The sequence below is a fragment of the Ixodes scapularis genome, unplaced genomic scaffold (assembly GCF_016920785.2).
Source record: "Ixodes scapularis isolate PalLabHiFi unplaced genomic scaffold, ASM1692078v2 PGA_scaffold8__174_contigs__length_109621045, whole genome shotgun sequence".
NCBI classification, from domain to species: domain Eukaryota; kingdom Metazoa; phylum Arthropoda; class Arachnida; order Ixodida; family Ixodidae; genus Ixodes; species Ixodes scapularis.
This window is the reverse complement of record NW_024609883.1, coordinates 7,329,966-7,354,652: the sequence shown is the minus strand read 5'-3', so window position 1 is coordinate 7,354,652 and position 24,687 is coordinate 7,329,966. Positions and strand designations below refer to the sequence as shown.

At 46.0% G+C, this 24,687-nt stretch overlaps 1 protein-coding gene across 3 annotated transcripts; it reads right to left on the bottom strand.

The window, feature by feature from the left end:
• Window positions 1-8,083: 8,083 nt before the first annotated feature.
• On the bottom strand, window positions 8,084-15,542 carry LOC115309861. Of its 3 annotated transcripts, none has more exons than XM_029968114.4 (4): window positions 14,539-15,542; window positions 12,465-12,617; window positions 9,573-9,611; window positions 8,084-8,304 (listed from the first exon to the last, which is right to left on the bottom strand). In XM_029968114.4, the coding sequence occupies exons 1-4, from the start codon at window positions 14,741-14,743 to the stop codon at window positions 8,144-8,146; spliced, it is 558 nt and encodes a 185-aa protein (XP_029823974.2). In that variant the 5' UTR covers window positions 14,744-15,542; the 3' UTR covers window positions 8,084-8,143. The 3 variants fall into 3 exon arrangements, with proteins under 3 accessions (XP_029823974.2, XP_029823973.2, XP_029823975.2); XM_029968113.4 differs by having other exon boundaries at window positions 9,573-9,614; window positions 14,539-15,541; XM_029968115.4 differs by lacking the exon at window positions 9,573-9,611.
• Between the last annotated feature and the right edge of the window lie 9,145 nt (window positions 15,543-24,687).

Here is a 24,687-nt window from a genome sequence, read left to right as displayed (position 1 = left end):
CACCTCAGCTTTTGTTTGCAAGTATTAACCTAACTCGAGTGTACCATACTAAATTTTTAGGACTAACACTTGACCATCAGTTAACATGGCACCAACACGTAAAAGACACAACTAATAAGATATATCGAAATATACCAATTCTATATAAACTACGGCACATATTTTCCTTACGAACCCTCCAAATGCTTTATCATAGCTTCATTCATACTCACATTTCGTACGGGTTATCCATTTATGGATTGACATATAAAACAACACTAAAACCCATAGAAATCGCCCAGAATACGGCACTACGAGCAATGCTGTTTGTGAATAGGCGCGAAAGTGCTCAATTTGCATACCGCTTCCTCAACATTTTAACAGTTCATCAATGCCTCGATTATCGTGTAGCATTATTAACATTTAAGTTCATCACCAATCAGATAACATGCTCTTCAATTAGTTTTACTCATCAAGATGTCATGTATCCTCTGCGTTCACATTCACAAGCGTCACTGTCTGTACCATGCATACGAAATAATTATGGTGCGTTCACCTTCATTTACATTGCTACTAAAACGTGGAACTCTCTACCACCCTGCCTAAATGCCATGTCATCATTCTATATCTTTAAACAAGCCATACGTGCCCACATACTATCTGCATGATTCATCAACCATTTCTATGCCCGTCCCCCCTCGCCCCCCCCCCCCCCGATTCATTCTTCTCTCCTAGGCACACCTTTCACACAATCACACACACACGCACACACAAAAAAACAAACTGATATTGTCCTTTTTTCTCGACTTTCTAGCTTTTCTTCTCTCTCTTTTCACTTGGTTTAATATTTTGATAATGTAGATACCACAATTGTGTTTCGTTTTTTTTTTATTTTATATTATATATAATGGTGTTAACTTGATCGCTGACTAACCCTTTATTACCAAGGGGTCCCTTCAACAGTTTTCTTTTGAAAACTTTGGGACCCCCGTCTGAATAAGTGTAATTATTTAACATCTTGTGTACAAATAAAAACACATTTTGACTTGACTTTGACTTGATCTTCTTTAGAGCGCGGTGCACAGTGTAATGCAAAAATACTAACAATAAACGAAGTGGCGTTAAGTGCCGGATCTCTCCCGAAAGCAGTCGTCAGGTGATGCAAGCTTGACCCACTTGGGCTTTTGTGCTGACCTGGGCCCCGCGCATGCTGCATTGTTCATGTAGGCCGGAGTGGTAACAAAAGAGCCCCTCCTCGAACACACCGGAAGACACGAACTCCAGCCGAACGCTGACGCCGCATTCGGTCATGTCAGCCTAGCGCTGTGCCATTGTATTTGTTATCGCCATTCGTGTGGTTGTAAAGTTAGCCGCTTGGGGCACCATAATCTGATCTCCTCCCCATTTTGGGGTATTGCCACGCGCGTCACCGAGCGAGCTCGTGGCCGAATGGTGTCCCCTCTTTGCTCTCGCACGGAGGCTCCTGGTTCGATTTCAGGGTGCAAACTCCTTTTATATTTATTCTTTCAACTTGACATTCTCGTAAGTTCGAGAACCTTGTCATCTGATCGAGTTACGAACGTCCTAGACGCCAACCGTTCTACGCCGAATGTTCCAGAAACCCACGCGGGTACAGAAGGTGTTACGCGTGGCGGTCCGGAGCTAGTCAGTCTCGCCTCAGCGTTCGATCCTACTGTTTCGCCGGCATCGACGCCTGCGACGCTAGCCTTTCTCATATATTTTGGTTCGGGCACAAGTTCGCTCTTTAAATGCTTTGTTTCTTCAGTTATTCGCCGCCTCATCAGTTGTCATTCGTGACAATATCCTGCTCCTTATAGTTGAACTGCATAAAATAGCCCTATGATCTTTTTGTTCTTTTTTACCGTTTTGTTTTGTTCCGTGTTAATAAACCATTCTGGTAAACCAGATTTGCGCAGCTGTATAATTGTCGTTGTCAATGACATCGAAACAAATTAAGCAATGCAAAAGTATCTTCAAACGTAATTGAATTACATTTCTAAGTATTTGTACTCTACTAGAGATACTTTACACTTAAAGTAACTTGAGTAGTATCTTAAATACTTTATATAGCAGGTATTTAGTAACTTAACTTAAATACTTTAATCGAGTATTTTGTCCAACACTGCCCTCACCTAACCCCAACTAAACATCTGCGAACCCTCGGCTAATGTTACTACAGCAACTCATAAAAAACACTCCATGGGATGCAGACCTACCCCTTAGGCCCAACGAAAGCGGGTCACTGCATTCCAGATTCGCATAAGGCGGTACCCTCTGGCGTCTAGTTAAACGCGGAAGTTGTATAGTTATGTTTTGTTTAGTTGGGCGGTACACAGTCTCTCTTTAGACAAGGGTCAGCTAGACTTTAATTGGCCAACAGAAGTAAGAACTTTTAATGCTTTTACGAAAACCTGGAGGTGTCTTTTGTTTGTCAGCTCCGGGAGAGAGGGAACAGGAGGGCAGAGCGTTACGCGTGCGACACTCATATTGGTCCGAAGCGCTGACTTCAGCACGCGTTCCCCTCTCCCTCTCTTTCCGCCGCTAAAAAACTGACAGGCACTGCCCGGATTTTGCCAAAACGAGACCTTTCGCTTTCGTCAAAATCACGCGCACAGCTGGCGCAGAATCAGAGAGGAGGAGGCGCCGTGCCACACCTCCTAGTTAACAAAGCCGTTGTAAGGAATGAGGTGGCGTCATCAGAAAAGGCCTTCGCTGGACACAGATTGAAAACGATTGCTGCGTCTGCGCTCGGCTTCGAGTTAAGTTTGAGACGAACGTTAACATAATCGTCGTGTTCAATCAAAGCCTTCGTTGATGACGCCATCTCATTCAGCATTACGGCTTTGTTATCTAGGAGGTGTTGCGTCGCGGCGCGTTAAAATACAGGGGGAGCAGAGTTGCCGCGCTCTGCCGTCGCCGGTTGTTCTTCGCTCTGGGTTTCTGTAGTAGCGGTGCGTGGGCTGTTATGCATGCGTGGTTAAAACGATGGATGCGGTTCCCTCCACGAGTGGCATGGATGTAGTTCCTTCCACGAATGGTATGAATGTGTTTTTTTTCCGCGAGTGATATGGATGACCGTATCCAAGGGCGCCGGCGTATACTCTGACAGGCCGATTAACAAATAAAGGCAGCGAAAAAAAAATACGAAAGGGTCTATTTTTAGACACTTAGGGAATCCGTTAGGCATGATAGTTGGGAAATGCCACACACGTTCTTCTTTTAAACATCTCATCTTCTAGCAGGGTGACATTAAGTTTCCAAAGTTGCCAATTAAACTTAGGCCTTAACGTTTGCTGCTTCCCCGCCATTGCAGTTACTAGACAATGATCACTGAAAGGAAGCGGTTTGACAGAGCATCCCGTGGTGTATGGGGCAAGGTTTGTAGACACGTAGATCCTGTCTAAACGCGCGTGTACGGACAACTGCTAGCGTGTGAAACTTTATTCCCTTTGCGTATTAAGCATCTGTGCGACGCCTTCTCATTCGTTACCATCCAATATTGTTTGCAAAACTGCGTGCTCCTGTCGCTAAGCAGATCATCTGACGACCTATTTTGAGGCCTACTTACACAGTTAAAATCGCTTAAGAAAACAACGCATCTGTCACAGTTAATGTACTGTTCTACTTGTGGAAGTAAGTTTCCCTGCCATTAAATCTATTTGGCGCGTAAACGCACAGCACCCGCCAAAGTTGATTTTTATAGTTTTAAATCACAATTAATAAGTCGCCCTTCACTGACAGTGGCAATTTTCGAATCCGTTAGTGAAATGTTTTCAAAATAAATAAAAAAAAACACCCTGCAGAGTTGCCAGTGGCATGACTCACTGCGCGATTTCATATCTACTCGTTAATGGTTTTAAATCCTCCATTATCTGTTCGTCATCGTCCATTTTGCTTTCCTGAAGGGCAAATACATCTATATTTTTGTCATTTACCATTCTTCGCAAGTGGTACTGTTTTTTTTTTTTTGTTCTTTTTTTTTGGAGGGGGGGGGGGGGCATTTAACCCTTGCACATTTAAAGAAGCACGCCGGAGAAGTACACTAGGTTCAAGCGTGTTTATGAGGTAAAAGCTCTCCGGGCTTACCAATGGAAGGAAAACACCGATCTACAACGCCGCTTTAACCTACGCACATGTCGTGTCGTCCAGTGACTGCCACTCACACCGAGTCCTTACGCCTACAACCACCCATTTGGCTTTGAGTTTCGGACCCGGTACGAAGTGTCTTGGGTCCACTCGCTTGCCGCAGCCACCCATCTCCACAGCCGTCTTCTGGCGAGGCTTGCGGTAGTTCTCGTTGTCGCTTTGCTGCCTGGTTTGCATCGACCTCCTCCATCGCTTTATTTCGCTGTCCGGGGTCTGTTCATCCTCCTCGGCGTTTGTTTCCTTCAATTTCTCCCTAACTTGTGGGAAACACTTGCCGTCCTTTTCGGGTTCTTCCTTCATTTGCTTCTTTCCCTTGGTGTTGTCACGTTGACCTGTCACAGCTGCACTATCTTTTTTCGCTACGAGGTCATCCTCGATCACTTCTTTGACACTTGGTGCCTGAGGCTCCATCTCCCCCGCCGCCGCTTCCGCGTCTGCCTCGTTCATCTGCCAGTCGTTCGCTTCAAGGTATTTTCGATCGTGGGCACCTGATGCATTGGTACGGACACAGTCTGTGCCCTCATGGCCAAACTGATGGCATTCCGTGCATCGCGGGACGCAGCAGCCTCTCCTTATGTGTCATTGCGACGACACCGAAGGCAGAGAGGGGCCCTCCCAGGCACCAAAACGAAAACCTTGCAACATTCGACTCGAATCTCGAGCGGGATGTTGTCCATGCTGATTCCATCTTTGAGCTTCATGCGTACAATTTGAGTGTTCGTCCGGACATTCTCAAAGCACTTTTCGCGGAAGTGGTCTATGTTGATGTCGGCGACCTTGCCAAACCGCTCTAGTTCCTTAAGCACCTGGCAGTTGGGCACGTCGTAAGGAACCAAATGCAACTTGACCCTCATTTCCATGCTGCCTGTTTCGAAAACTAGGCAACGCCCGCGCCAACGTCCACTGCGGTTTTCTTGATTTCTGTAAGGCCTTTGATAAAGTTTCTCACCGGCCATTCCTATTAAAATTGATCCGAACGTGCTACGCTGGGTAGAATCGTTTTTAACCAACCGTTCTCAATTTGTGCATGCCTCCCCCCCCCCCCTCCAACCCCCCCAATGGTACTAACTCTTCACTTTCTCCCGTAGCTTCTTGAGTTCCCCAGGATTCTGTTTTAGGTCCGCTACTTTTCCTAATCTATATGAATGACCTGTCTTAATGTATCTCATCTAATATTAATTTATTTGCTGCTGATTGTGCACTATATAAAGAAATAAAAACTAACTACGACATCTCTGTTCTCCAATCTGATTTCTGTATCTAACTGGTGCGACAAGTTGTTGATGTAACTCACCCTAATAAATTTAAATACATGAGAGTTTCCCATCTTACTAACATATGCTCGAATTACAATATTGCCGACGCTCCGCTGCAGTTTGTGTCATCATACAAATACTTGGGTATTTGCATAACTTCTGATATTTTCTGGGAAGCTCACACTAACTACGTAACTAACAACGACAGTCGCATGCTTGGATATCTCAAACAATATTTCTAAGTGACCAGTGTCACTAAAACTTCTCTTATATAATACCTTGGTACGTACAGGTCCCGTCAAAGTAAAACGGAGCGCCGGATCGGCGACCGAACTGCGTCGCCTCGCTATCTAGCCGCGCCGACAGGAACTGATAGGCCACATCAGCGCATGCGAACGTGCCTTCTGCTAGGGCCTCCGTTTTCTTCTTACCACCCACACGTTATCGGTGGTTCGAGCGGCGCAACGCTTTTCCTAAAATCGACGCCTGATAGCACAAGGAGCGGTGCTCATCGACAACACTCGCTCTCTTTTCCACTTGCCTTCAGTGTTACCTCCCCGTGCGAGCCCGAGCCGAACACCTAGCGGTGTTTATCGGAACATCGTTTGGCAGCTCGAGACGCCGATAATGCGAGGATCAAACAAGAAAGACGGAGGACACCGCGAACGGCGCGCGCGCATGCGCAGACGGCACCTATCAGTTGCAGCCGGCGCTGCTAGATAGCGCGGCGATGCAGTCCGGTCGCTGCTCCGGCGCTCCGTTTTACTTTGACGGGACCTGTACTAAACTTAAATATGCATGCTTTATCTGGGACCCCAGTCACAAAACTATCATTGCAACATTGGAATCAGTTCAAAATCGTGCAGTACGTTTTATACTCTGCAAATATCATCGTACATCCAGCGTTACTTCAATGAAAAATAGGCTTGGCTTACCAACACTAATGAACCGTAGGCGCATATTCCGCCTTACTTTATTTCATAACATTTACCATATTAACGTTTTCACGCGCCGGGGACTTCTAACTCAACCAACGTAAGTTTCATCCCGCGTAGATTACCAGTAGAAAGTCGGCATCCCCAATTACAAAACTAACACCTGCTATAACTCCCTTGTTCCTCGCACTAGCTCTGATTGGAATCGCCTTTCCGTTGACATAGCCTCCATAACCAGTATTATTGATTTTAAAAATGCCTTGTTTTGTTTTTTGTTTTTGATGAACATTTTTCTAGTTGGTTATAACATCGTATAAAATATTTCTAAAGTGTCTGAGTAAGCCTGCATTAATTACTGTATTTATTTCATTGTATCAACAACTGTGCCTTTCTCACCTCCCCCCCCCCCCCTTCCTCTCTGTAATGCCCTCGGGGCCTTGAGGGTAAATAAATAAATAAACAAATAAATAGTTTCTTGGCCTTCACCAAACATTGCGTCGCTGACGGAGAGTATAGCCGCAACATCCCCACATGGTTCCATTGGTAGGCGCCTTCCGATGCCAGCTCTTGAAGCATACACAGTCTTTCCATCTCCTGTTTAAAGTCTTGAATACGATAGGGGCGGTTTCTTACGTCGCAGTGCAGTAATACTGTATTCGTCGCGAGGTATCCTGTTAGCAGAGGAGGTAAAATAATCTTAAAATCAGAGGACGCTTTAGAAACAGATACCGCGACCAAACGTGGCCGTTGCTGCCGCTCCTTCGGAGCCCGTCATCGCACGCCCGTTCACCCCGATGGCCGGATGTCGACTCCCGACACCCCGGCGGCTCTGCGGTTCTGCGTATCTAAATGTGTGCCTAGTGTGTGCATCATTGCACACGTCACGTCGCAGACATCTGGCTGACTATAGGTGTGGCCGAGTGCGTACGTCATTGGGCACGGGACGGCGCAGCCAATGGAGAGGAGGTGGTGGTACGTCATGAGTGTATAAAATAGGCGGGTTGCTTCCCGCGCGTCAAAGGTGACATACTCGGCCACTGGCCAAGCAACACTTCCTTTGATTTCCTGCATATCTCAATGCTCTCACTCACTCCGCACGTCACTTGCTCTTCGGATTTTCATCGGTGCTGTCTTTGCATTAAAGTTGATCGAAAACGTCATTCCAATATATCTCACAAAAGGGACTACAACGCTTTCGCATTCCCACAGGTATCTCTGCCGAATAGTTTTCTATCTCATTTTCTCCCGACGAATGGGATGGCCAGACGAGAGCTCTGCGTGTCAAGAAGCTCGGAGGTTATTACAAGCCTAAAGTGACGCAACCTCAAGTCACCTGCACTTCTGTGCTTTGTATGCTGAGTGTCGAACTACTGCTAGAATTTGTTGTCCTACTGAAAAAAATGCATATAATTTTCATACGGGTTGACCTGTTTGGGTCATACGATGTTATGGGCATACGGGGCTCGTATGCAAACAGGTCGTTCTATATGTGAACGGGTCGCAAACAGGAGCACCCGACCAGATACGGGTCGATCTGTTGTGCGGGTCAACCGGTTATGCGGGTCGACCCGTTATGCAGGTCCACCCGTGATGCAGGGCCACCCGTGCAATTTCCATTCGAAAAAAAGGTAAGCTGGCGACCCGCGGTCTGCCTTTCGTATTCCGAGGCTCTCCACTAAAATGAAATCCGAACCACCTTCCTGAAAAGAGCATGCAAAGTAACTAAAACAAGGACTCAAAAGCAGGTACAGTTGACGAAACAGATATATTACGTGCATGACAAAAGCAAATAACCCAGCACCGTCATCACATCTGCAGAAAAACTGAGTCAGTTCCCAGAAGTAGCTTAAAACTGCAGCTCCCTATCGATATCTTGAAGTTACTCCGCGATATACTTGTTAATGAGGCCCTCCCGTATCCAGGCGATACATCAAAGGGTGCTTGCCCGATGTACATGTCGAAGGCATCTGAAAATGAAAAAAAAAAAAAATCTATATGCACTGCTGTCAAATCAAACTCGTGTTTATCAAACTCGGAAAGACCCGTCTACCAGTTCGATCTAGCGAGTAATTCTATATAAAACATTTAATGAATTTGACAACGAACAAGCACGCCACATTTAGAAACGTTTACTCTCGAAGGAGCGTCTGTAGGTCATAAGGGACGCTCCATGCGGCTCTTCAGAGGCCGCTTCTAGGCTTTTTAAGGTCTCACCCTCTTTCTACGCAAAAGAGATTTTTCTTTTTCTTCCAAACAAATAAAGCGGTTGCCAAAAAAAAAAAAAAAGAAAACTGCATTCTTTGCAAGTTGGCTTTCCCCCAATGATAGCTCGCATTGGGGAAAGCCAGCTTGCAGAGCAGTTCGATCTATCGCTGCAATTTTCGTTCAATGTAACCACATTTTTCACTCTGCATTTTTATTGCAGCTACTAGTCTGTTCACAAATAGTTCGATACAAGGGATATTTCGAATTAACCGGGTTCAATATAATTGGGTTTCACTGTAGCCCTAGAAAAAGCACATCACAATCACATGTTAATTTTTTTTTTATATTGTACGTATTAAGATGCAACTGTGAACAATTAGCAAGGATCTATTGGTCTATCAACCAGAAATAGGTCAGCCAAAATATTCACCACCTCAAATCTGAAAACCTTCTAAACGACAACTTTGTTTCGAAATTGGCACAGCTAGCCGGCTCTGGGCTATACTACGTTCACCCTAAACTCAGTGCCTTTCGCCGAACCAATCAAAGTCCTGTCTCTGATTGCTTGACTTCACTCACTGCATGTGAGTCTGCAGGAGGTGAGGGGGTTGATCATGTGGTTTGAAATTGACAGTTGACTGGACCAACGAGCATGCAGCTTCTACGGCCCAGTCAGCGTAGTGGTGAATGGAGTAATGGCGACTTTTGAAATCAACGGCACCTCGTGGCTAGGACACAAAACTATTAGGGGGGGGGGGGGGGTGGTACACAAAACTGTCGGGGCGGGTTCGTTTTACAGTATACATAAACTAAGCAAAAATTCACAGCATCTGGCGGTCTAAACGGAGAGCCGTAAAAGTAGGTTCGAAAGCGCCTCATGAAAATTGACAATAACTGTGGCCCACCTCCAGGTTGACCACATAATATGGTGACAGAGCTGATCTATCCCAACATTTCAAGAACATTAGTCCTTACTGAATATAGTAAGTCAAGGCACGTAAGTTTAGGCACATGCCTATCAGGTACGTACCCAGGATTTCGGTTCGGGGGGAGGGGCGCCCATGACAAACTGCTGTATGAAAGGGAGGGGCAAGAGGAGGCCCCAGCAAAGTGTAAGATTTTTTTGGGGGGGGGCGGGCCTCATAAGCCCACCCTGGCTATGTGCCTGATCCCTATAAATGCTTGAATCTATTACTTCAATGTTTGCTCGCCTTATTCGGAGTTTTATTTCGAAATTGCCATTTAACCTGCATCATGCCAATGTCTGTGAAGTTGGCACTTTTATTTACTTTCCCAGGATTCCCCCAGCTCTTTTTTTTTACATTATTGAATACCTAAAGACACTAAAATTTGTTTGTTGTTATGCACAAAAACAAACAGCGGATATAAATGATGATCGCTTTTGCCGCTTGTTTTATTAGGTCTTCCTTAAATTAACAGAAGGGCTGTATAATACTTTTCGGAATAGATAGGAGAACAAGATCTGTCATGACATCTGTAAAGTTTAAACATGATTGGGGCAAACAGGAGAACACTGCCGCAGAAAGACGGGAAAGAATTGCTTTATAGAGCCTGTCACAGTACTTAAGAGCTGAGCTAGCCGTGAATTAAGCATTAAAAAAGTGAGAAATCATAAGTGTCAAAAATTATAAGCTCTTTTGCGCTCCTGCAATGAAGGGCCCAGAGGAACGAAGATTTAAACCTTATTTGATGTCTAAGTCGAAGTCCATTTGGCCTTGTGCTAACATGAAGGAAACCTTAAGAGCGGCTTGGTGCAGGCGATGGGTTGCAGTCTGAAGATGTGTTCTCAACCAGTGGAATTTTTCTCTTTTACAATGCATGAAACGTTAGTTTACCATGCTTCTTTAAGAACTGCTGCTTCTTGACATCAGGTGCTATTGCGGCCGGTATGAACTGAAACGGCACGTGTGGCGCTATCAGCGCCGCCTGGCACATTGCTCCGTAAACACTGGCACCAACCGACGCAAAGACAATCTCCTCGTGTGCTCGTGCCACAGTGCGCTTCCGGCTGTATGGTAGCGAGACGGCGTGTTCGGTATTGGGTGCAAAGGTAACAAGGGTCACACTTGTCATTCTCTATAAATATGAACCAAGATCTGAGTGTGAGCCATTTATCGCAAACTGATTGTTGCACAAATCGAGGATCTGCACATAAGTACCGCAGAGCTTGTTTTTGATTAAAGTTTGCGAACGGTTTCATGCATAACTCTTGCCATTCGAGAGAACCAAGAATCGCGCTGTAAAACCCAGGGCTACGGGTTTCTCTCGCTGCCCACACTGCCTGTCGTCATATGGGATGAGCACTATACCGGCAGGCCGCGCGTCACTGCTGTGTGATGACTGTTAAAGCATTCCCCAGCTAAATGTCTCATTTACAATGCAGCAGCAGAAATACCGGTGCTGAGGGCGTGTTGGTGAATGCTCCAGCAAGACCTAATCGTGCAGCTGTTTGCAAAAGAAAGTCAAATTCACTCAAGTAAAAAGCAAGTTCGTAAATAACAATTTAGTTGGTCCTTTCAGTGGCAAAGATGCAGAGGCCAATTATCTAAAAAGGTGGCTTTCACAAGTGTCTATAGACATTGGGTTGCATGGTGCACCCATCGTGACGAGGAATGGAACGTCGTAACGAGCACAGGAGTGAATGGGTCTCGGCCTCAGCGTGCACAAGTGTTTTCCCAGTGATACGACAAACAACACAAATAGTCCCGAGCACAAGGTGTCATGGCGTTTCAGCTCATATTCACGGTAATAGTACCCAATATTCCTCGGTAACCACGGCCTATTGTGGCTCCGTGGAGAAAATTGATAAGTGTAGCTGTAAACAAAGCTACGTCTTTGACGACAGCCAAAGCGATCTTCTGTAAACGGAGGCAAAACGACCAACTAAATTTCTGCATGTTGACAACAAACATGAGGATGTTGGAAACAATTGAAAATGATTTACCTGAGTTGTTGGATATGTACAAACACAGGGTGTCTAGCAAATTATTATTTTTTACTTCCGACTTTTCCAGGTTTTCCCTGTCAATTTCAGGCGAAATTCCCTGACCACTGTATAGGCGGTTAAATATAAAAGACCATTACAGCACAAGGAGTTGAGCACAGTGAGGATCATTTTGCACGGGCTTAATCCAACTTGCATATTCCGAAATATTCGGGTCCGTCCAGTCCAAATTAGACCAGCACTTTCTCGCACCCAACATCGTCAGTGAAGAGGCCACTACCGGAAACACGATGAAAACGCAACGCTCAACCACACACGTTCATAACCGAATGGCAGCACGGCCGCCAGATGCACACTTTCGGATATTGTATGGGGGCCTGCGGCTTTTTTATTTGTTACTATATCTAGTAGCCCTAACTGGTCTAGCCTAGTGTCGCCCCCTCAATCCAATCCAAGTTTTGTAATGGATTTGTCGGCTTTTTCCTTTGCATCGGGTAGCACACCCTACATCGGGTGAGCAGAGCCCGCGCTCCGCTATATAAGCAGAATTAATTGCCTATTTTTCTGCCCCCAATTTCTCAAGCCTTTGCTCAGGGCGCTCAATGGTGTCTCCGGCTCTTTTTCCCTGACTGGGGTCGCTTTTTGTCAATATCCCTGACAATTCCCTGATTTTTCCCGGTAACTAAACTTTCCCTGACAATTCCCGGTTTTCCCAACACCCTGAAACATCACCTTACCCTTCAATGAGCAGAGCGATTCCTTATGGTGTCAAGTATTGCAACACTCTGTACAGATGTCCATGATTAGGAGATTCTTCCGTCAGGCCTGACATTATCATAAGGAATGGTGCCTTTCTTCACATGCAAGCAACCTCAAAGTGGCCAACATGAAGTCATATTGATGGCTGCAAGTAAATGGCAGAGTTTGGCGTGTTGGGAGCAAAGAGAAACGACTTACTGCCCACGGCTGCCAGCTTGTCAGGAGTCAGTACCCTCTTCGAGCTGCTCACTTCAGCCACCTGCAGGGCTGCACCGTCACGCATTCGGCGCTGCAGGTTTACAGCATGAAAAACCGCTTTCGCTGCCCCTTTGCAGGAGATTGAATCTTGAGCTGCATTCAATCCACACAATCAAGGAGATTTAATGCTACAAATATCTTTTTGGGGCAGTTGGACCATCATAGATGGGTGAGTAAAAATTTCAATAATAAGTCCTCAGCGGAAAAACAAACGGTATGAATTTTATTACGGTAACATTCAAACTGGATTATCAAACCACGAATCTTACTGTAAAGTATGCATACCATGGAGGCTTGACAAAATTAAAGATAGTCTCGTTATTAGCCTAGGGATTATTTTCTGGATACAGGATTGTATAAACTGAGCGACATGCAAAAACTGCACTTTCTTAACCAGTTGCAATCATGCGGAGGACACTGTCCAAGGATATCAAAGGCATTGTGTACAGACCTCTATTTTCAAATAAGCCCCGATATTGTCACGAATGACAAATGATGAGGCGGCAAATAAGTGAGGAACTAAACGTTTAATGGGGCGAACTTGCGCTCAAAACAAAATAAAAGAAGCTTAGAGTCGCAGGCTTCGATGTCAGTGAAACAGCACTATCAAACGCAGGGGCTAGACTAACTCAGGCTCGCCACGCGGAGCCTCTTATGTAGACGCTTGGGCTTCTGGAACAATAGGCGTAGAACATCCTAACCTCAAATAAGCGACAGGGTTCGCAAATTTACCAGAGTGTGGCATTACAGAAACCACAAAAGGGTGTACCAGTGGCCAGGCATCAAACCTCGGTCATTCGTGTGGGAGACAAGCACGGTAACCGTTAGGACACACGAGCACAGCCAACTAGGCCAGCTGCGTGCGCGGTAATAGTTCCCAGTTTTCATAACCCGTATGGGTTTTATGGAACTCAGGTTAATCCCAATTTTATTCTAAAAGCCTGCCTACCTGAAAACCAATGGTGCGGTAAACACACCAGATGGCTAATTCCTTGATGCGTTTGTGTTAGTTTCCTAAGTGGCGTTAAAGTGCCAGCACACAAGGACTGTGCAGCATTTGGAAGCAAATGGCAGTGTAGCTTTGAAATCAGAGGCACTTGGAAGTGAGTGGCAGCACAGCACTCACTTGTGGCATGCACCTCCCGCGTTCACACAATTAAGGCCGAACCACATGCAAGGGATTTAGCGAGCGACGCTTCAAGCGATGGAAATTTTCTACTGTCGCTCTTTACGCCGCGTGGTTTTTGGATTTCAAGAAAACGTCGCTTATCACCTTGATCGCTTGCTCCCGTCGCTTTCATGCGGTTTGCCTCGTTGCGCGGATGACCGAGTGATAACGAAAAGGGTCGCTATCACTTGTCTCGTCGCTCGCTTTATGGTTGTTGGAGTTTGCGAAAATGGGAAGCGTGGATTTTATTAAGGGCTTTGTCCTTGCCGACTCTCAGACTTTTGGGAAACCTTTGGGTTACAGTCAGGGTTGTAAAGTACCTAGGTACAAGTAACTGTAAATCGGTAACTAGGTACTTTTGTTGTACCTGAGGTACAAACCTAGGTACTTTCATTTCTCAGTATCTGTATCTGTATCTTAGGTACATTTTCCAGTAACTTGTAACTAAGTGAAGTTACTTTTTACAGGTACTTTTTTATTCACTTCGTCAAAATCGTAGAAAATACAATATAACATATAACTGAAAATAAATTATAATTACAGTCTTAAAGCAATTTAACATCACGTAGTGTTTCCACGCAATAAATCGAACTCAAATTTTGCACTTTACAAAACTGAAAATACCTATGTCTGAAGAAACTCCCTCCTGGTTTCTAAAATACCCCCTACAAATACCACTTCCAGAGTCACAGTTATAATTACGTACGGGAAATAGTATTGGGAGACCTTTGTAAATGTTCATTTCACATAATTAAGCACAACAAAACTGGCAGGCTTCGTTGTCAAAAATTATTGCAGCAGTAGAAGGATACAAACATCAAGGGCAGATAATCGAAGCACTCGTACTCTGGCCGAACGGAGGCTTCGAGCTCCTGATGTAGTCTGCCACTGATGGCTGGGCTGCTGTTATTCTATGTTGTGGAGGCCCTGTGCTACATTCGGGTCTTTCCTTGGGTGCCGCGGCTTTCCGTTTTACCCCGTCGACATTCGTCTTGCTCTTGTCGACACTCTTTAGTGCTTCCTTGTGAGACCTCTTGAGAAAGTAAAGCATGGCTAGTTAATACTTATTGCACCGTATCAGAACAGCTCAGCGGCGCAGGACACTAATCCAACTAGGTTTCAGCATTAGCACTTGAGACGAAAACGATATTTCTGCCAGACGCCAAAGATAATCAACAGCGGCGGAAAATTCCGGACGTGCGGGCATTAAAAAGGGAAACATTGGTTGCTTCCAGTAAAACTAAAATGAAGACGATATCTAAATGACCAATGACAAGGCAGCTTACAGATAATTGTTGTGGGTCGGTTCATTTTCTCGGAAGCCTAGTTTACCTAGCGCACCCGGACATCTTTGTAACGACTTCTTACCATCGCTCCAGACGCCGTGAAAAATGGACTTGCACCGTAATTTTGCATAAGTATGACCAAACCTTTCGTTGTTACCCATTCCTGACGAAGACCAGACTCCGGTTGAAACGTCGAAAATAAAGTTTCCGTTGTTCTACCGATGGACCTCTACTTCGTCATATATAATATATAGGTGAAGTCAGAGTGGTGAATGGGTCGAAACACGTCGAAAACGAAGAGTGAGTTGACGCAGGGACAGGCTTTAAACAACGGTTTCGAGGGGGTTCTGCAAAGTTCTAAGTCCCAGTTATCGAACATCCGCAGTTGAGAACAACGACAAATCAGTAGCAGGCGTATTGTACGCACGAAAAGTTGCTACCCTGACGTGCGACGCAGCGTCAATCTCTTGGCCGACTGACGGACGTAAACGCACATAGTACGGAGCATAACAAACCTTACACAGTGATGGAAGTGCCATTTGACCTTTTGGAGCAGGCCTTGTAGCAGGCAAAATATTTTTTGGAGCAGGTAGTGGCCCTTTTGGAGCAGGGTCCGGCATATGTTGGCATATTACTTGAAAATGAAATAATTCCGCATTGCTATATAAAGCCCATCTCTATTATTGGAACACAGCGCCTGTCGCCTTTTTAAGACAGGATATATAAAATTCAACAAATTAAACACACAAAAAAAAATTTTTTTTAAATAAAGTTTATCTGCTCGTCAGATAAAAAAATACAATCAAATATGTAACACTGAGTTCTGGTGGTACAGGATGTTTAGTTTTATCAGCCTGCACTTCTTTTCAGGTATCTGCAGCAGCATCTAACGACCCTCATTGTTGTGAAATGTTTTAGTTCAGATTAGAGTTGTTTTTTGGGCAGCAGCTTCTAATATTGCGGTATCTGATATTTGCTTCAAAAATTCCGATTCATTTTCGATGTGCTGGCGAAGTCACGATCGGATCACGTCGAGTTAACCCGTTGAGTGCGCTCCTTGGCATGCACCGGCGCGCTGCAGAGAAGCGACACCCGCGGAGCAGACACCACAGTCGCGCGAGTCGCGCAGTGCTTTGTGCTCCGAAAAGGACGGTGAGGCTTTACCAGCACTACATCCAGAGTTTGGTGTAACTCAACTATACTTTGTTTCAGCTTCGGTGCGAGCGCAGCCGAAGCTACAAGCGCGCGCATGGAGCCCGTAACGGTGCCCACGCTGCACGAGCCCACGCGCGAGTCAGGAATGCACAGAGCATTGGGCTCGCGCTAGCTTTGACTTCGCTGGTAGCTAGCACACGGGAACAGGGCGGGAACAGGGCGGGCCCATTGACACCAATAAAGCATGCTTATCAAACTTGTTTTTGTGTACATCCCAGTATACAAAAGATTTACTTCTAATAATAATGTGACAAATTTGAGAAAAATACTTGGCGTGAAAATAAAAAAGTACCTTTGAAGTAACTGTACCTGTACCTAGGTACATTTTTAAGCGAGTAGCTAGATACGTACCTAGGTACATTTTCGTATGAGTAACTGTAACTGTATCTTAGGTACATTTTTGAAGTAACTTTTACAACCCTGGTTACAGTGAAATACGACCACATGATTTCTCACTTTGCTTAGGAACTGAGGAGGAAAGCTGAGGCGGAAATAGTGGGAAAATCAGTTTATGGTCTCTTGAAGAAAGTTGTTCGGAACATCTTGTTTTCTTTTTAACTACTCAGTGGCGTTTATTTTAACCTACCTTCACAATAAAGTACTGCCAGAGGGCTAACGAATAAGTGCAGCATATACAGGATTTTGCATAAAAAGTCCGTGTGCCAGTCAGAAAAGAATTCTTTATACACTTCGCAAGCAACAGATCAATACAGATACCGCTTCTAAAGGCGCACGGCACGGAACATTTCGAGTAGTTTTCGAGAATGAAAACCAAACTTGAATCTGAAGAACCGCAGTGGAAGCAAACCGGGTGCAAATACTAGCGCTAGCACGTAACGCGTACCTAGCAGTCACAGGTTCCGTAAAACACACCGCCACCCGATTTGTAGAACTCAAGCCTTGTCCACCTATCCACGAGATAAAGCTCCCTGATACACTTAACAAGTCCGCCCTCCCCCTACCCGTGCCTTCGGTGGGACGTTTGCCTCTGGGTGCGTTCCTGCAATCAAACTGCTCGCTCAGTAACCGGTAGGTTCCGGGACTTCCTTGGCAAAAGCTCGAGGGTCATCCAATTCGCAAAGCACGTATGCGACAAGGAGCCACACATGTTCGCTTTCACGCTGCCTCCGCACACAAGACCACGTCATAATCGCGCCGAAAAGAAAGGACTGAAAAAGTAAAACGAATGGACAAGCACTCACCAATTAGACTCATATCCACAGTTGGCTCCATGGGTACGCCGGCACCTGGGACACTTTTTTTTCCAAGAACGGTCTTCGATGAAGTTTGTCACTCGCTTCGTTTTCCAGTTTTGTTACGATAGCGATGGCGATGCGGTGATGTTCGTTGGTTCGACCACAGTGGTCCCGACGAAACTCATTTGGCGCAAAGTGAATGTGCTTGTTATAGTCGACTTTCGTTCCAACTTTCACATGTAAATTTAAAGGGTTTTTACATCTATATAATTATTTGCAATAAAGCATGTTGGAGTGCATTGTGTACTAAACTGAAGCTTGGACGACTTAGCTTCGTTTTATGTAAACATGGCGGCGACCACTGTTGTCCCATGTGCCGTGTCCGACCTATTTGATGTGCATTGGTTGTCCTGTTATCCACCTCCTGCGATTCGCATCAGCCACAAGCATGCTGTCTTAGTATTGTGTGCCCGCCGGAAATAATATTCAGCCTTTTTGGAAGCAAGGTCCCCACTACGGCTGTTTCGACCGTATCTCAGACGTCGTCCGCACCCACGAACCGCGTCCGCTAGCCTCACGTCGTTTGCTTGGCTCCTTTACGCTTCCGGCGACGAATCCCCCAGCCCTGGCCTCATCCCTACAGGACCTGGCTGGGAAAAAACAATCTACGAGAGCGGCGTTTTTGGAATGCGATTACTACGACCACTAGCTTTTAAAATATCAATATTCGACGTGAATGCGTTTTGGTTCTCGTATGACACAAACTTTCGGAACTTGATTTCTAAGTGGTATCGTAGCGGATTCCAATTTCGAACGCGGTTGCGTACACACGTGGAATGGATCGCTCCGCCGTTAGCTCGATGACGGCGGCTCCGAGCCGCGGTGATGCCGTACGCGGCCATGTTCCAAATGACTACGCAGTGATACTGCCTACTCTGCCGACAGGAGAAGCCATGAAATGCAGCCTTTGCTGCACGTTGATACCCGGGGGCGGCCGTACCGTGCTAAAGACTTCGTAGGGCCTCTGAATCAGGTCGGAGTTCGGGAAGACGTAGCAGGACTTGGCGCGTTTCAAATGGGGCACGTCTGGCTGCTGAAGCTGCACACCGCCTCCGCCAAAGAGAAGCTTCTGCGAGAGTGGACCATGCAGTGAAGGGGCGACTATGCCTGGTCATTGATCCATAAAACCGAGAGCTGAAGATTCGATGTATCTGCAGACGCCCTTCGACGGGCCTTCGAGCCATACAGGGAGGTCAAGGGTGTCACCCACGAGAAGTGGAGAATCGAGGGCCTGGCAGACGTGGATTCCACTACCGTCATCGTACGCATGACGCATGGCTCCTGGTTGTTGTCCCCGGACGCCACCGGTGTGCCTCCGCTGTCGACGCACAGGACACACACGGCGCGACTGGAGAGTGCCGAGGTGCGAGGAGTGTCGAGCCTTCGGGCATGAGGCCACGGATTGCGTACGATCGTACGCTTGAGCTGCTGCCAGCAAGACCATCGACAGCCAGGACAAAAACCTCCGAATGGACGAGGAAGAGGCCGAGGCGGCGGCGTCTCCAACCGCGAGAATTTCTTCGCAAGACCCTCAAGCGTCCGGTGAGCAGCAACACGAGCTGTTAGCGATGCCAGACGGCCAGGTATGCGCCGCAACATTGACGGCAGAAGGCACTGTTAGTGAAAATGAGCGTAACGCGAAGAACACCAGTGAGACGACACCGGCAGCAAAGGACGCGACTGACGCACTGGACGCCGGAGATGGTACAGCAATGGACATCGCGACCGAGCCGATCAAGCGGCGGCTCAGCGACACGGAGCAGGGAACCGACCAGACGCTCTAGCAGACCGAGGAACCCCGGTTCGCAGTGACGTGCAAGAGGGGACGACGCGCTGGCCGCAGCCGTTCGTCGTCTCTTCCCAGTTAGGGCGGGAGGTGAGCCCAGCGTACGAGGCCTGAGACTTGCTTTCCGATGGTTTCCCTTGAAAACGCCTTGCGCGTGGCTACGTTGAACGTTCGCGGACTTGCAGCCAGACAACGGAAGCAACAGCTCTACCGGCTGTTCACCTCGACATTGTCGCAGTTCATGAAACCAAAGTCGAGAGCGAGGGCCAGACCGACTATATGGTAGGGCCTTGAGTCATGCTGTTGGTTTCTCGGCTGGCTGCTGCCTGTTCCTCAGAAAATATCTAGGTGCTGTCATGCAAACCGTCACGACCTGCCCATCTGGAAGTTTGTCATGTGTGATTTTTCTGTTATAAGAATTGAATGGCGCGTCATTTGTGTTTATGCACCTAATGAGGCTGAGGAGCGCCGGTTTTTTTTTCCAAAACGTTTGCCAACATTGCTAGTCCGATCGTATTCTGGTTATTTTGGGTGACCTTAATTGTGTCTGCCGAGCTGAAGACAGGTCCAACCGAACGCGCCACAGAGATGCCAGTACCTTAGAATTAGATAATATTATTAAAGATTTTGTTCTGGAAGACATCGCATGTTGTGTGCCTGGGTCAAACCGTATGCCTTTCACGCACTTTCAAGGTGTCAGTCACGCTAGACTGGACCAGGCGTGTATCTCATCGGATCTGGTATATTTATGTCGGATTTATTCTCTAGACTACGTTGCTTTTAGCAATCACTGCCTTGTAACATTCCAGTTAGGTAAAAAGAAAGAGGAGGCCAATTTCTCATGGGAATTCTGGAAAATGAATGCGAAACTTCCAAAGAATGAACCATTTCTTTCCTGTATTGAGACAATCTGGAGTGACGTGCAACTGAAAGGAGGCAGTGCAAGCGAGCGCTGGGAAACATTTAAACAGGAGGTGAAATTAACTGCACTTGAAAGGACATGTCTCCTCAAGTATCGGGAGAAGAGACAAGAATTGGAGCACCGATAAAACTTAGACAAGCTGCTACAGGAAGAATGACGAGCACGTGGAACTTTCATTGAGGATATTAACCACTTGAAAGCCAAACTCCAAAGTCTCGATCGCGACCGATAGAAGGGGGTGGCAATACGGGCTCGTTCAGAGCGTTTCTTGTGGGGAGAGCAGCCGACAAAAAGAATGGTGGCGGCGGAAAAAAAATACGCGCGAGCTAATGATGTAGTTGAAATGGAACATCTTAGGGCTTTGTCTAGCGATAAAACTCATATCGAAGAGGCGTTTCTTCGACACTATAAAAAGTGGTTTAGTTGTAGCGCCCCACCACTGTCAGGATTTAAAGACGATTTTCTGCCTCTACTGCCGAAGGTTGAAGGAAACGATAAGGACTTTTTAGAGAAACCAATCAGCTTGTCAGAGGTAACAAAAGTGATAGATGACTTAAAACCCGGTAAATCGCCTGGCCCAGATGGCTTAATTGCTGGTTTTTATAAAACATTTAAACATCAAATTTCATCCGTGTTACTCGAAGTTTTCACCGAGGCATATGGAAGAAACGTTCTTCCCCTCCTTTTCACCCACACACACAGTGTTAATCCCAAAATGTGACAACCCCGTTAAGCTCCGCAGTGTTAACTCCTACCGTCCAATAAGCCTTACTAATTTTGACTCTAAAATATTAATGAAATTCCTCGCTCGCCGTTTGCAGCGTGTGATAACGAATGTTGTTGGACCTCATCAGACATGTGGCATACAAAGTTGGATTATTTTAAACAACATTCATGTTGCGCGCAGTATCTTGGAGTGTTGTGACGGTAAGCTGCGCAAAGTCGCCATGTTACAAGTTGACTTGGAAAAGGCCTTCGACCGGGTGTCTCATGACATTTTAAGCCAAATTTTGAAGCATATTAGTATAGTACCTATTATTTTTGAAGGTGTGCAAATCGCATATTATAATCGTACAACGAGTCTCATTGTTAATAAGCGAGTCAGTAAACGTATTCCTGTAAAATCTTCTGTTAGACAAGGCGGTCCGCTCTCGCCATTACTGTTTGCGTTGAATATTGAACCATACTGCTTGAGTATCATTCGGAGTGAGCATGTTCGCGGTTTTGCCTTGAATGCGCGCGAGGTTCGCATTTTGGCTTATGCGGACGACATTGCTATTTTTTGCACAGATAGCGAGAGTATTGCAAAAGCCATCGGGATCACAAAAAAAAAAACATTTTGTTCTCGGACCGGTTGTTCCGTGAACTGGTCGAAATGTTCGGGTTTGTGGCACGGCCGTTGGGCATCGAAGCCAAACTTCCTCGCTTACACTGCCTGGTCAACCCTTCCCACCCGTTATCTTGGCGTACGATTGGAATACTATCGTGACAGCGCGGGTCTGTGGAGTGAAGAGACAGATAAGCTCCGCGAGAAAGCGGCCCCTAGTGCAGGCCTCATTTGTCTATTCTCGCGAGAGCTACAGTGTGTAATTTATTTTTTTCTCGCTAAGGTGTGGTATCTTCTACAGGTCTTGTATTGTTCTCGATTTCACATCCAGAAGCTGAATCGTGTGTTGGCTGTATATGTGTGGGCGTCCAACTAGGAGCGCGTCAGCCGAATGAACTTGTTTCGGCGCGTACGGCATAGTGGTCTTTCTTTATCACACCTCTTCATACGCCAAGTTGTTAACCGTTTTCTTTTCCTGCTAGATCAAGAAGATCCTTTTCTGCGTACTGTTCTTCAGATTCAATTGTCGGGGATCTTACCCTATTTCATCGTTTCATCCAGTGACGGTGCTACGGGACCACTCAGTGCTTATTTAAAGGAAGTTGTCGGTGCATACAAGTTTTTAACCACGCGTTTCTTTTTTGAAATATCTGAGTAGTGTCCCTCGAAAGAGACTTGCAAAAAATCTAATAGAAACGTCATTTCCAACCCGCACCATGTTCCGGTTAAAACATGGCTGGACGAAAAGGGCATATTTGTTCCCTGGACTGTGAACTGTATCTTGTGCAAAAGACCCGAGTCGATAGAGCATGTGTTTTTATATTGTTGGGACGCGGTGTTCTACTGGGATGTACTGCAGAGAACTCTGAAAAAGGAACTGCCTTTAAGCGCACACGGGATACATTTCCTGCCTGTTTCCCCAACCGACTCTGTACCGTATGATTTACTTATGGTTATTGGCTTACACAGTACCTGAAAAAGCCGCATGGTGGTGCGGCATGCTGATGTAGATGCTCGACCAGTATGTCACTATTTTACTCAGAGCATTAGTCAGATTAGAGAAGTGTATAAGGTTTTGGGAGATGGGCCTGATTGGTTGCCAGACCTAGACGGACTGGTCACTTTAAAAGCATGTTAATCAGTGTGCGTCAGTCGTAAGTCAGCTGGACCTTTTTTTACAGGTGCTTCTGTAGGTGCATTTGGTGAATGAATAATGCCTGGCAATAACGAAAAAAATAGTGTCCTAGCGCTGTGGTCACGCCTCTGACTTCCACGCCGTGGTCGCGGGTTCGATTCCTTGTAGGCTATTGCTTTTTTTTTTTTTCTGGAATATTTTGTTTTGATGAGGCATTTGGCGATATTTACTTTTCTTTTTTATGATTAACACTGGAAAAAAAAAACAGTGTTTTCGACAAAATTCGACGAAATCCGCCAGATAGTGAAAAGATTTCTGTTTTTTCATGACACCTCTGGCCCACTCCTGCGACCTGTGTGTCAGAGGAGGTTGGCGCGTGCGCTGCCTCAGCTCATTGTGTCCACAGAGTTCATATCCTGCTCTGTTCCTGTTTTTTTTTTAGAGAAATTGTATGCTCACTTTTGTTTTTGCAGACGTGTTTTAACATGAAATATTAAAGTAACGTGACATGCAAAGAAACTATATAAAGATATAAGAGATAGCGTATTTTCTGTCCCGAGGTATAGAGCGATATATTGTGAAGGCCCAGGGCAGGATGTTCTGAAAAGAGTGAAGAGGATGCCAGTTAAGCCGGGGGTTAAGCCTTTCTTTTTTAAACTTCACAGAGGCATGTTGTCAGTTAGAACATATTTAGAAGAAAAAGAGATGTTTGTCCCTTGGGCAACGATCTGTTACATCTGTTACACAAAGTCCCTGAGAAAATTGAGCATGTTTTCTTGGACTGTTGGGAGGGGGTCTTCTTTTGGGATGTGCTTCAAAGATCTATACGCCAAGATCTTCCTTTAGATCAGCATGGTATTCGCTTCTTGGCAATAGACAATGACGAGGGGGTGCCTTTTGATTTGATCATGCTCCTGGGCCTTCACAGTCTATGGCGCTCCCGCACGGCGAGGCTCCATAATGATGCCGATGCTCGGCCTGCGACGATGCACTTTCGTCAAAGCGTTGTTGGGTACGTCGAAGGCGTTAAAACACACGTCACCGTACCTGATTGGTTATCAAGAATTGAACCGCTAATAATGTTAAAAAGAATTGTGATGTGTCAACGTCAGCCAATGAATGGGTGACGGCTTCATATATTTTCATTTGTATATAGCTGTCATGTACAACATGTTTGCGTAATGTAAATATGTTTGTGTCGTGTCAAAATCAGGTAATAGGGAGTTTTAAAATAACTTACGCAATTTTAGCGTACGCTAGTGCTAAATTTAGCGCTTGTATTAGCGCGCGCGATGCCAGAGAGTTTTAGAATAGCGTTTCTCCGTCGCGACGCAAAAGCGCAAGCAGCTCGCGCTTGCGACGCCACCAGGACACAGTCACAATTTTCATTTCACACACGAAATGCTGTAACTTTACAAAACAAAAACAAGTTTTTTGGTTCAAAGTGCTATTTTAGATTTGTTTAAACGTGAGAATGCGACGCGAGCGGTTGACCGGTTGTGTCTGCTTGCGTCGCCTCGGCAAGAAAGGTCTCGTGTACTGACCTTCGCCGAGAAATGTTCGCGCGTCGCAAGCATCAAGTTGCCGGTGATCGTTGCCAAACCGAGAACAATGTCGTCCCGTATTGAAAATCGCAGTCGCGAGGATGCCGCCGACGTCGCACTCACGACGTCGCCAAAGCAGCCGCCGACATAATCCTGGAAGCCGACATTTTTTTAACTCTGCTCGTCCTTGGCTTTATCCAACTTCTCATCACGAATCCGCCTTGGAGAAGCGCAAAGAATCTTTGCGTACGCGCGCAATTTCCGAGAAATAGCGCACGCTAAAATTGCGCGCGCAAAGCGCAGAACTTGGTTTGCGTTCGGAGCATGCGCAGTGGCGACGACGCTATTCTTTGCGTACGCAAAGCTTTAGCGTGCGCTATTTTAAAACTCCCTAATAAAGTAAAAAAAAGTACCGTAGCGCAGTGGTGACGCCTCTGACTTCCACGCCGTGCTCGCGGGTTCGATTCCTAGAAGGGTTTTCTTTTTTTTTTTTTTTTCCGGAATATTTTGTTTTGTTGAGGCCA

What these genes read in the sequence shown, in the direction of transcription:
- LOC115309861 (XM_029968113.4), bottom strand. Translation starts at nt 14,743, where the DNA reads ATGCTTTACTTTCTCAAGAGGTCTCACAAGGAAGCACTAAAGAGTGTC. An exon ending in GAAGCCTCCGTTCGGCCAGA is followed by an intron (nt 12,618 to 14,538) that starts GTACGAGTGCTT and finishes GATTGAATGCAG; the next exon opens with CTCAAGATTCAATCTCCTGC. An exon ending in CAAGCTGGCAGCCGTGGGCA is followed by an intron (nt 9,615 to 12,464) that starts GTAAGTCGTTTC and finishes CCTTTCATACAG; the next exon opens with CAGTTTGTCATGGGCGCCCC.